This window comes from Sturnira hondurensis, unplaced genomic scaffold (genome assembly GCF_014824575.4).
Source record: "Sturnira hondurensis isolate 20B ecotype Veracruz unplaced genomic scaffold, ASM1482457v3 Scaffold0010128, whole genome shotgun sequence".
NCBI classification, from domain to species: domain Eukaryota; kingdom Metazoa; phylum Chordata; class Mammalia; order Chiroptera; family Phyllostomidae; genus Sturnira; species Sturnira hondurensis.
In genome coordinates, this window is record NW_028082759.1 from 27,120,291 (window position 1) to 27,133,334 (window position 13,044).

The 13,044-nt window shown below is 43.9% G+C and overlaps 1 protein-coding gene across 2 annotated transcripts in view; it reads left to right on the top strand.

Moving 5' to 3' along the window:
- The window catches only part of BBS7 (Bardet-Biedl syndrome 7), a 32,509-nt gene that overhangs the window by 8,898 nt on the left and 10,567 nt on the right, over positions 1-13,044 (top strand). For both annotated transcript variants that reach the window (XM_037058598.1, XM_037058599.1), the window contains 8 exons: positions 1,451-1,523; positions 1,929-2,045; positions 3,579-3,709; positions 5,081-5,165; positions 6,531-6,633; positions 8,266-8,458; positions 9,854-9,928; positions 12,141-12,206. In XM_037058598.1, the coding sequence (XP_036914493.1) occupies positions 1,451-1,523; positions 1,929-2,045; positions 3,579-3,709; positions 5,081-5,165; positions 6,531-6,633; positions 8,266-8,458; positions 9,854-9,928; positions 12,141-12,206 (843 nt within the window). The remainder of the gene's footprint in view (positions 1-1,450; positions 1,524-1,928; positions 2,046-3,578; positions 3,710-5,080; positions 5,166-6,530; positions 6,634-8,265; positions 8,459-9,853; positions 9,929-12,140; positions 12,207-13,044) is intronic.

Below are 13,044 nucleotides of genomic sequence, written 5' to 3' on the forward strand. Positions count from 1 at the left end.
CTGGAGTTTATCCACTCTTTATGACAGTATGTGGAACAGAATAAGCCATCAGTGCATATTAGTTAGGTAAGTGATTGATGGTAATATTTGAAACCATAGTTTGCTAAAACAGCTGCTTAAGGCCATTGTTAGTAATCACTGTTATTACTGTGTCTTCTTGAAAGTAATTTTTCAATAAAATACACACACCAGAGCCCATAAAATAAAGTTTAAGTGCAAGGAACATGTAACAGGTGGCCGAATCGGTTCAGAAACTCAGGCCGTCGGTGGTGCATTTGAGCAGAGTCCAGCTGTTTGTTCGTGCTGTCTCCGGACTGCATAGCAGGTGGCCCTTGGCAGCATCAGCCTTTTTATAACAACAGGCGACATCCAGTGGTTCTGTGAGGTTTTTCCCCCATAAGGTGAAGTAAACAATGTTTAAGGCTCACTCTGGAGGCAAGAATGATTGATTTCTCCCCTTGCCTGTGCTCCTAGACACGAGTTGTTTGAATTCAGCTTTTAATAGGAACAGGCTGGCATTCACTTAGGAATTGATGTGGCTGAATTCTAGGATTCTGCTTCTTTTACAAGAAGTCCATAAGCTTATGAAAAAAATCTCTAAGGATTTATGGAAAGCAGAAAGTCAGTCTCCCCTCTGCCCTGAGCACCCTGGCTCCCATCTGCCTTGCTAGGCGGTCTGCCGCCCCGGAGGGGGCCTTGTTGGAGTATTCTGCTGTGTTCGTGTAGGTGTATGTGGACAGCTGAATCTCTTCATGTTAGTTTAAATAAAAGATAGAGCATATGGCTGTCTTATATGGTTTCTGTATATTTAAATTTTTTACTACGAGTTTGCAAATTCTTCTCATTGAATGCTTTATCGTGGATGTTTTTTCCATGGGAGTATGAGTGTTTTTGCCTCATTCTTTCCAGCTTCACAGATACTGTGCCCTAAAGAAAGGCATTACTAGTGGCCACTGGAAAGAAAGACAAAAGGACCTAACCTGTTCCTGTCCCTATATGCAGGCCACCCTGCCTCTCACTGCAGTGGGTTTGGGGAACACCCAAAGGTGCGAGGCCAGGCTTTCCTTAGGACGAACGCTGGGCCTGTCCAGGTGTCTGAGTGTGCTCTGTGTGGAAGCCTTGGGTCAGGCCAGAAGCAGGCCGAGTGTCTGGGGCACTTCATCAGGGACCTTGACCGGTGTCAAGTTTCAGGCAGGCGTTTAAAATGAAGCATTGCAAGTGGAGAATATTTTAAATATTTATCATCTTGATGTTTACATTTTATATATTATATTTTAAAATGAGTTAACATATGCAAAATTGCTCACAAACTCAAGTTAATATCCACAACCTAATTTTTTCTGCAGTTTTATTCTAGAGTTCTTTACGTGAATATTGATGTTATTTCTGCATGCCTGCACTCCTTAAATTAATGTTCTGTTTCGGTTTTGAAATGCTCATTCTCCCCCAGGGGTCCGACGTGCTCTACGAAGTCGAGGTTCCCGGCCCGCCTGCTGTCCTGGCTCTGCACCACGGAGACGGCGGTAATCAGCGCCTCGCTTCTCACAGTCAGAGAGGGCGGGGCCTTGTGTGTGGTCAGGGTGTGTCGGGCTCCAGGTCACTGCACTTGGAGTGAAAATGGGGACCTGGGGAAGGAGCGTGAACTGGGATTGAGGCGACGGCCTCGTCTAACCACTTGCCAGTCACTGCGGTCATGAGTTACTGAGCTTTGGTTTTCAGTTTTCTCACCTTAAAGTTGGGTGATAAGGCAGAGTTGTACCTGAGATGATTATAAAATCGTGTGACTATAGAACCATCTTCCCAAATTAAGTTTTCTGTCCTTGAATATAATTTTTAAATGAGGTTATTACATGGAAGCTGGTATATATGAAAATATTTTAATTCTAAAGAGATGAGTTGCAGGATGAACATGTGGTGACTGTAACTAGGTGACTCTGGGGAAGACCTCCTGTTTGGAACGTCCGACGGAAGGCTGGGGCTCACGCAGATCACCGCGTCCAAGCCAATGCACAAGTGGGAGATTCGGAGTGAGAGAAAGAGGGGAGGTATGTTTTTGATGTAGTTCAGTTTTTGTGGTCATTAAATACAGTTCATTCTGTTGTATTCATAGCACGTATATAGCAGACTTAGCAATTCGTGGAGCCACCTCAGCTGTATTTCCTGTTTGTTTATATACCAGGTCTGTCATATTTTTGGCATAATTTTTTAAAATAAGACACTGAGAGTAATTTGGGAGGGATGGGCTCTTATGAGCTCATGTCCATCCATAACACCATCCTATGCTCACGTCCACTTGGAGTTGTTTGGTGGGGGATTAGATTTGGGAGTAGTGCTTGGTCTGAAGCAAGGAAGTGCAGGACCCAGGGAATGGGTCCTGTTTTCTCAGGATGTGTGCTTTTCCACGGGTCACTTGGACCTGACTCGGTAGGTACAAGTGAGGGAGGTATGTATAAGGACAGCACAGTCACTCGTACATGTATTCCCTCAACAAGGCCTCTGTGCTAGGGGAGAGAAGGGTAAACAAGTAAGGTAGCTTCGGCCGGCCCCCCGAAGGAAGTCGGAGGGACAGTGTGCCAGGCGGGTGCTGGGTGGAAGGAGGAAGCCTCTGGTTGTGGACGGCGCCTCCCGAGGTGTAAAATTTGAGCTTGGACCTGAATGGTAGGAAACGGAGGGATGTGAAACTGGGGGGGAGGCGTTTCAGGAACAGGGAGGAACGAGGGCAGAGGACCCAAGGCGGAGGTGAGCTTGCCCCATCTGACAAGCAGTCGCAGGCCACCAAGTACACGGTGCGGCCGAGACGGAGCCAGAGCGGCGGGCTGGGGCCAAGCACGCAGGTGCCTGTGGGCCTTGGGGAAGGGTTGGATTGTCATCTGCGTGCAGCGGGAAGCTGTTGGAGAGTTGTAAGTGGGCTGGGATGTGATCCAATTTACCACAGCAAACAAAAACATGCCATGGAAAACAGATTCTGAAGGAAGCAGGTTGATACTGGTAGAAGTCAGTTAGGAAACTACAATAGCAGCCGTTGCCATTCGTCCTGGCCTGGGCTCAAGATGCTGGTAGCCTGGACCAGCTGATGGTCTCTGCATGTGCGAAGGAGGAGGCAGAGCAAAGGGTTTGCCAGTGGGTTTGATGTGGGAGTGGGAGAGAGAGCAGTCAGAGAGGCGGTCTCCACTGTTGGCCTGGGCAGTTGGGTGGTGTCATACGGAGATGAGGGGGGACCGGGAAGGCGTGGGTGCTGAAGGGGGGCAGGGGGTTCTGTCGGGCGTGGAAGGTCTGGGGCGCAAAGGATGCTGCCGAGAAGAGGCTGAGTGTGGACTCCAATCTGTGAATCTGGAGCTCTGGAGATATGACCAGAGCTGGGGATGGGAACTCCGGGGCCACTGCTGTGTGGACATGACTTAAAGCCTTGGACCTGGATGAATGTGGCTGGACAGGAAAAGGACACCTGAATGTGGTCAGAGTGTTGCTTTGTTTGCTTTTGTTCTCGTTTCCCCATTCCAATTTTGTGGTTCTCATTCGGTGTATACTTGACTGTGGTCCTAGTATTGTTAATAACTTACCCCTTGCTGTTTTTACAGGGGTTTTGTGTGTTGACAGCTTCGACATTGTGGGTGATGGGGTCAAAGACTTACTGGTTGGGAGGGACGACGGCACGGTGGAAGTGTACACTTTCGATAATGCAAACCAGCCTGTCCTCCGCTTTGAGCAAGTAAGTTCCTGTTGAAAAGGACTGTGTGCTTGTTATCAATCAAGTGGTTAGTTACAGAGATGACTGCGGTGGTTTGGGTTCATTAAATGGAACATACCGAAGTCTTGGGTTTGGCTCCGTATGTTGCTACTTTGATGCTATCCAAGTTTTCTCTAGGCTGCTCCTGCATTTGAATGTAACAGACTGTTGCCTTCGAGCTGGATAATCAGTTTTTTAATTTGGTTTCTAAATACCATATATCAAAGTATTATTTTGCCTTAGTTTCCATAATGCAGAATGGATTATAGGAGTAATGTACATTTGGGTAACATAACTGAGACTGTTGTGAATAAGCTTTCAGGAATAAGCTTGATATTCTTAGGACAACAGGATCAATATCCTTAAGCAGACAGGGGAGAGTGGTGGTTTCATTTCTGTCCACTCAAGGGTCCTCTGTGTAAGAAGAAATCCTAGGTAAGAGTAGTGTGTAGTTAACAGATTTTGAATGTTGTTAAGCTTGTTTATCCCAGGGTACAAAGTCATATGCAGAAGCGCTCTGGCAAAAACGGGATTTTTCCCTTTTGTGGGCTGCGGTCCCTTCCCTTTTCCTTCTCCTGTGCAGCAGTGCCCCCCCCCCCCCCCGTTAGACTCACCTAGCAGAGCTCAGTGGGTCACCCACGCATTGGTGTAATGAACAGAACGGATTAGAATATGCCACGGTGCACACAGACCTTTTACCTTCTGTTTGTTGTGCGTGTGCACGTGTGAAAGTGTACCGGGTTGCAATATAAAATACTGTTTCCAAAGAGCTTAAGAGCCGCTACCCAAACTGCTGGTTAAAGATACAGATTACTAGTGGACTCACCCACGTGATTACGATCAGAAAGTTTGGGAAAGTGTTGCTGAAAGAGATGTAAGCCCTGAACCTTCTGGAACAGTGGCCTTCTCTCCGTAGTAGCACCTTCCCCAAAGGTTCCATGGGGGTTCCATCGTCATCTTTATCCATCTAAGGAACTGTTTGGAGAAACACATGAGACAGGCTCTGTGGACTTCAGATAATAGACCAGAGAGTTTTGCTTATGCGGTTTTTAAAAACTTCTTATATATAAATAAACAATGTTTATTTACTCTTTAGATGACTGTTGTAGCTGAGTGGTACGTGCAGATATGTGGGTCATTTTCAACCATCTTTCCCCAATTTAAAAACTCTGGAGTTTTCTGATGTTTGTTCCGGGTTTTTGCCTTTCCAACCTCGGTGTCTGCGTGTGGAAAGTGCACATTCAGTGAACATGTGTCGGATGTTTGAACACAGGAAAGTGAGTTTTGTGGCTTATTGTTGTAACATACCTGAAAGTTCTAGTAATAAAGTGCTTGGTCTTAACTTGGTTTTAGGCGCTGTCTGAAAGTGTCACCTCTATCCAGGGTGGCTGTGTCGGGAAAGATGGCTATGACGAAATTGTAGTCTCCACATACTCAGGTGAGGCTGATGGTGGTAGGTGGTTTAAGAAAGAGTTGATCATGAAAGATACACATTTATTACATTGCTTTTGATGACTTTTTAAAAAAAGTATTATAAGTCACTATTTTTCATCCTAATTTTAATTTTTTTATGTACTTTTTAATTGAATTTCTTGGCATGACATTGGTTAATAAAATTACATAGGTTTCAGGTATACAATTCTATAACATATCATCTGTATATTGTACTGTATATTCACTGTCCCAAGAAATCATTCTTATCTGCAGCATTAAAAGCTTTATTGGATTAAAAAAAGTTTTGATTTATGCCTGGGTTGCAGGCCACTTCCCATCAGGGGATGCACAAGAGGCAATCATACACTGAGATTTCTCTCCCTCTCTCCCTCCTTTCCCCTCTAAAGATAAATACGTAAAATCTTTTAAAAAATTACCTTAAAAAAGTCTTGATTTATAAAACAAGTTAATGTTTAAATAATACTTTTCAAGAATGCTTGGGTCCTGGCCAGTGTGGCTCAGCGTAGCCACATGCCTGTGTTGTGGGTTCATTCCCTGGTCGGGTAGGAAAAGCAGCCAATCGATGTCTCTCTCTCACAGTGATGTTTTTCCTCCCTATCTCTCCCTCCCTTTCCTTCTCTCTAAGATCAATAAACAGGTCTTTGGGTAAAGATTTAATTAAAAAAATAAAGGAGTGCTTGGCATACCACTAGTATCTTTAAAAGTTAAATGATATTCTTTACTTTAAAAATAAATTTGTATTTTGTTACTTAGTATACATTTATATAAGAAACAGGTATTTCTTATGAAAAGAAGTTAACACAACAATAATTTTTGAAAAGCAATTCTTAATTCATCAGCTATTTTTGCATTTGCTAGAATATGTTGATTTCATACCTGAAAATTAAAACTAAATGAAAATATTTCAGGCAAAGCAAATATAGTCTCACAAGATGCTTAAGTACCGTATTTTTTAGGGCTGTAAGATGCTCTGGACTGTAAAATGCACCCAGATTTTAGAGGAGGAAAATAGGGAAAAAATTATAAAGCAAAAAATGTGGTAAAATATTTAATAACCTGTGACCCTGCTCTTCCCCCTCCCCCCCACAACGAGCTAGGTAAGCTGCATTTGGACAATAAGACACACCCCACCCCAACTTCCCCCCAAATTGAGGGGAAGTGTGTCTTATAATCCGAAAAATACAGTAATATTTCCAGTTTAATTTCTTTTGGTTTCTGTTTTGGTTTGGATTTTAAGAGGAGTAAGTCCTCGGAGTAAGTGAGGTTGCTGCTGATGGACAAAGGGGCACGTAGCCCGCCTTCCTTCCGCCTCTGGCAGCACCCGACACACGACTGCAACTCTCCGCAGGCTGGGTGTCGGGTCTGACCACGGAGCCGGCGCACCGGGAGAGCGGGCCCCGCGAGGAGCTCAGGCTCAGCCAGGAGATGCAGACTAGGATTTCTTCCTTACGGTAACTTCAGACTTTGGTTCGCCTGTTTATTTTCATTTCCTGGAGTTGTTGTTTTATTACTTACAGGTATAGTATATTAATTATGTAGGAGGAAATTACACAGGTAATTCATTTATTACTTACTTAAATGAACGTTTATCAGTTTGAGAAAGTTAGCAGTAAGTGCTGAGTAATATTTTGGACTTTAGAGATGTACATTTTGTATGCTTTATTATATATTGACTTTTTCTTAGATGGATAATTATACACATTTTGTTCAGTTGTGTGGAGTCGCGGTGTTTTGGTTTTTTCGGGCATAAGGAAGTGGCTGGCCCAGGTGGCACTGTCCCTCGTTATTCCCATGTCTGCTGCCCCTGTGGGCCTTGCTGAGTCTCTGACTTTGGCTTATAAGTTGTCTCAGTGGAAGCGGATAGTGTTGACTTGCTCTGACTCAGGGTTTGCTTTCGTGGCCTGGCGAACTTGACAGTTCCTCTGAAAAAGACTCAAGTAAAAGTGCTTCCTGCAACGAAGAAGCGGGAGCGGCAGACACTGTTGATGGCTGCTCTTCCTACGGGGGTTCTTGCTGAGCTCTGGGAGGAGTGAGGGCCGGGATTTTTGGTGGTGGTCGAGGGTGACAGAAGTGGTCGATGTGGCAAGTACCGCTAGTTCACGAAAGCCACACCCCAGGTTCTCCGCACGCCAGCGCACCCCACCTACCAGGACAGCAAGCTGTGATGTTCTCGCAGTGAGGGTGGCACGTAGAGTTAATGACGACTAGCTCCCGCCCTCAGTGCGATGCCTTATCAGTGTCCCTCCCAGTCTGCCCCTCCCGATGTGGCCCAAGAGGAGCTGCTGTCTGTCCTGTTCACTCAGCACCTGGAACGCAGGTACATGGACACACTCAGTAAACATTTCCTGGACACGATTGGATCTTCTCTTTGTCACTGCGCACACCCCTCCCAAGAGCCCTCCCCAGACTCTCCCTCCAACGCCTGCGTAGCTCAGCCTCACGTTGTTCCGCCCCAATGACTGTTCGCTTTATTCGCACACGGCCTTTCCCGGCACCTGGCTCCACTGTCCGCTGTGCCCATACAGTTCAGTCTCAGCAGAACCCTCTCCGACACCAGACAGGGCGTCAGCTGTACCACTGGCTCATGAATGCCCCTGTGGTTCCCACGTGTGAAAGCTTGATGGCCTCCTCCTGTTGTCTCTGTTTTTCCTGATGTCTTCCTGGAAGACAGTTTCCTGCTTGCTCCCTGCTTGCTCCCTGCTTGCTTCCTGCTTGCTTCTCATTGAGTCTAGTGTGTTCCCGTGCCCCTGTGCCATCAGGTTCCCCTGCGATGGGTGCTCTGGGCACCTGTGTCCAGATGGCCGTGTTAGAATTGATGGCAGACCGCCTCCGTACGGACAGCTTTTTATTAAGATTGCCGGTGTGGGACTGAGGAGATGTTTTAATTTTTAGGTGAGAGACCAACAATGTAGAATTGTTTGGTCAGTCCTGGAAGGAAAATTTTGTTACTGTTAGTGTTATAGTTACAGCTCAACCAATAAAAATCCATTTCGCACGGCAGATTTCTCAAAATTTTGTGAACATTCTAAGAACCTCAAGTGCTCATACCTGTAGATGACAGAGTGACACGACTGTCCCTCTAGGAGTGAGCTGGAGCATCTGCAGTTAAAGGTGCTGCAGGAGAGGGAGAGACACCAGCAGTCTTCTCAGTCGGGCAAAGCGAAGTCCGCAGTGCCTGCATTTAGCATAAATGACAAGTTTACACTGAGTAAAGATGACGCCAGCTACAGCCTTGTTTTGGAGGTGCAGACAGCGATAGACAATGTCTTAATACAGGTGAGCGAAATGTCTAATTTCTTTGTTTTGTTTTGGACTACGTCTGTTTGCACACGAGTCAGTCATATGCACTGATTATCACTGAACACTTAGCTGTAGAAGGTAGTTTTACATGTTTGTCTTTTAAATGTTACATTTGGCTTAGATGGTAACTTTAAAGGTTTTCTTAGTCTCCCATTAGATTATCAGTTTTCTCATAGATTATCCAAATTACAGCTTTACTTTTATTTATCCTATACATACTAAACAAAAGACGGATGGACTTAAGTTTCAGGGTGAGTCAGAAAGGACATTAAGGATTTTGTACTTCGGCTAACCTTCAGGGAAATCTTAACCGAGATGTGACTTAGAAGACTCCAGTGTTTAACGCTGTTATCAGAACCTTCAGATACTGAAATAAATAGCCTGTACCGTTGCTCATCAACCACCGGTGCTTAGGTAGGTCACTAGGTGAAGGAGTGATCCCAAAGGGGAAGTTTAGGGATGATCATGTACAACTTCATTCTTCAATATATTTAATGATGTTTTTCTTTAAGTTGGGTGATGTTCAGGGAGTGGAAAAGGATGATAGTATGATGAATAGAAAGCAAGCAAATAATAGCAAAACCCATCAGAAAAGGAGAAAAGAACAAAGGGAGGAAGAAGACAAGGTTTAAAAAGATGTTGAGGTGAGATCAGGCTAGGAACACCGTTTACATAGAGTGTTGCAATGGGGCAGCATCTTCCTCGGAACTGCTTCTCCAGGGGACGGGGTGACACACGGAGGGGGTGGAGAATCACACACTGGTGGTCACGGAACAGCCCCAGGGTGTGAAGTGCAGCTCAGGAAAACGGTATTGCACTGATGATGTGTGGTGCCCGGTGGGTCCTGGAAACCCTGGGGGACCACTGTGTGAAGTACATGACGGTCTAACCGCTACACCACACACCCAAAACTAACACCAAATAATATGGAATGTGAACTAATCGAAAAGTAAAATTTAAAGAACTTCCTCTCCAGTGGAGACCTGACATTATGCCTTTTCTTGTGTTATAGCTGGAGTTAAGATTGATAAAAATGAACTGATATAGTCAGAGTGGCAATATTTGCAGTATATGGTAAAATTTTTAGCACCAACTAAAATAGAGAAGTGTATATTTTTGAAGGAGTCTTGAGAGATGGTGTTTTATGACACCTGGTATTTCAAATTAGGAAAAAACAGGTTATCACAGTATTTATCATTTATTATATTTAATTTTTAGGAGTACATATTACCAAGTATAAGTTTAGCGAATTCATGCTTTCAAATATAAGGTGAACAGGATGGAAATTCTTACAGAAAGTAGGTTTTGGAAAAAATGTCCGTTTCCCATCTGAACTCTTTTTGTTGCCGTTGTTTCTAATGTTGACTGTAGAGTGACGTTCCGATCGATTTACTTGATGTGGATAAAAATTCTGCCGTTGTCAGCTTCAGCAGCTGTGATTCTGAGGTGAGTGAAAAATGTGAAGAATTCTTCTGACCTTTCATTTCTGTTTGTCACTTCGAATGAAGCCTGTAAACACCAGTAGGCTCCCTGTTTCTTGTTAGGTTTGTCCTCTCGTAACCTTTCCCTCAAAACCTGCTTCTCTCTCTCTTTATCTTCAGATAATCCAGAAACTGGTGTTGTCCTACATTCCTTCCCTGCCCTTATCTGGGAAATCCAATTAGTGCCGAGCTCCCGCCAGCCCTGCCCGCTGGCTGCCCTGCCTCCACTCCTGTTTGTTTCCACTGCTGTTGGCTGCCCAGGCCTCGCCGTGCTCGAACCCCTTGACCCCTCTCTGCGTTGTGGGGATGGCCCCTCACCTCCAGCTGTGCTGCAGAGGGCCACCAGAGAGGCTGTCCTAAAGTGCAGACATCACTGGGCTGTTTGTTTCTCAAAACCTTTGAAAGCTCCCTTGTTTCCTGTTGCATGTAACTTGAGATTCCTTGCCGCAGTTCAGAATTCAGCTCTTGGTCCTGTCTCCCACCTACCTGCCTTCCCTTCCATGCCAACATTCGGAGTTCTTCACATTTCTGGAAAATGCTTGCTGTGCTGTGTTACACATTCCTGCCTTCCAACGTGATCTGTTCCTTCTGCCAGCCAGCCCTTCCTTGCTTTTTGTGGGCTTGTTGAATCTTGCTTAGTGTTCATTCTGCCGAGCCCTTGCTGTGTGCAGAGCACCGGGGTTGAGATCCTGTCGGAGCTTCTGGACGTGCCACTGCGTCACTTCTTTGCACACTGCTGGGGGAGCAGCAGGCGCGCTCCCTGGAAGCAGGGCGAACAAGGTCTGAGACGGCCGCATGGCCGAGCGAGCCGAGCAGGTCGCAGCCTGGAGTTGGCAGGTGGTTGTGCAGAGAGAAGGGAGGAGCAGAACGAGAGAGAGAGCCAAGTGGATAGCTGTGTGAGGGACTCATTTTCAGTGTAATGTCTTGTCATTTCATAGTAAAGCTTTTTTTGCTTGATGAGAGATTTTATAGCAGTTGTATTGTGTTATTATTGATTTATCATCCTGTTTATGAATTAAAATAAACATTAGGGCCTTCATTTTTATAATCATTTAAAAAATCAAGTTAATATACACATAAAATCTTTCATTCCTAAATTACTATGAAAGATAAGCCTGTTTTATTTATATCACTGCTGGAGTCTTTGAAATGAGTGTTTTCTATTAAATTAAAACCTGTTTTCTGGAATGATAGTTTTATAAAAATCTTACTACGGAGATTTCAAGTATATACCAAAGTAGACTCACGTGGTTGTCTTCACGTGCTCATCAGTGCCTTCGGCACATGGCCAGTCTCGTATTGCTCTGTGTACCCTTTCCCTCCCTCATTCCAGCCTCACCCCAGACATGTCGTCTCTTCTAACCTGTATCATTTCATCCATAAATACTTAAGTGCCGAGCATTTGTTTTCAATCACACAAAAATGTATGTATTTTTAAGTCAGTTGATCCTGTGTTTACTGAGTTTAAATGATTTGAAACGTAATGTTCAAATTTTCTTTTGACCTTAGCATCCTTTGTATTTCTTAGATTATTTATTTAAAATAGAGGAATAAGCAGTACCTATGAAAATTGCATATCAAATATTTCATGTTTCTCCTTACAGTTCATGAACCTAGATGTATTTTTTACTTTAGTAGCTCAATATTTAATTTCAAAAAGTTGCAATACCCGAAATTACCCCTGCAATTTAATTCAACAAACATGTATTGAGTTCCTCCAGTAGGCCATGTGCTGTGCCGTTTGGCAGGAGTGCAGAGATGAGTTCTCAGTCTTCTACCTGTGAAAGGCCAAGACGTTCTATACCAGACATTGATGTCTTTGTCTTTATAATTTAAACACTAGGAGTTCACACCATCCGTTACGTTTTTAGGAGAACGGTTAATGTTTTAACACATTGTAGAGACTCCCGATGGAGAGCATGAGCATGAGCTTTAGAGTCTTAAAGGTGTGGCTTTGGGGGAATTACCCAACCCCTCCTCCTTCCTCAGTTTCTTCATCTATTGAAACTTGCTGAGTCAGGCTCCCCGCACTGGGCTGCTTGTAGGAATAAGCCAAAAGCATTCAGCACAGCGCCACCCAGAGGACAGGTGCTCAGTGAATGGCAGCCGTTGTGGAGGCTGTTTCTGCTGTCAAATATCTGGATTCATCGTTTTCTTTAATTTTGAATTCTTCCCAGTCCAGTGACAACTTTCTTCTTGCCACGTATCGGTGCCAGGCAAACACCACAAGGCTGGAGCTCAAGGTAAGAAATGTCTGAGATTACCTTTACTTTAAAGCCTGAACTTGGTTTCTTATATTCATACAGCTTACAACGCATCATTTCTTTGCATTAAATTTCTCCGTAAAATGAGTCATTTTGGAGTAATGACTTTTGTGTGATCTGTCAGGTTTTAATTCAGCTCAGAACACTGTCTCTGCTGTTATCACTTAACCGAGCACCTTCGCTAAAATTGCTAGTCCTTAATGCCTTTTAACTGGAAACTTTTTGTCTAGTTTTCTGTTGTGGTAAGTTTCAAACATGTGTAAAAGTAGTGCGTCCAGCTGCAGCAGTAACAGCTCACGGTGACCTTGTTTATATTCTCACTCTCCAAATTACTCCAAATCATTTTGAAGCAAATGCAACATATTTTATAATTTCATTTGTCAATATTTTGGTTCATATGTCTGCATATGTAGCAGTCATGATCCAAATAAAGGTCATTTTCTTGTTTAAGTATCTGAGCCTTTGCCCTACATTTCCCCGCCCCCCAGGTTCCCTGACTGCATTCCAGTGATACCATTGTCTGGTCCAGAGAAAATCTTTTAGGTTTTTTTTTTTTTTTTTTAGCAATTTAGTAACGTAATTATTTCTGCAATTACATATTGATTTTAGCACACATCTATTTTAGTTATTTACATTTGTAGTGTGAGATACAAACATTTTTTATTTTTGATACATTTATGATCTAAAAAGTAAGGACGACTCTATTTTTTCCTGCTGTTATTGATCTAAGACCCAGAGTATGTTACTTTCAAGAGAGATGCTGCTACACAATTTTTTCATATCTGGTTAAGGAATTCCAGTTAAATGTAATTTTTTT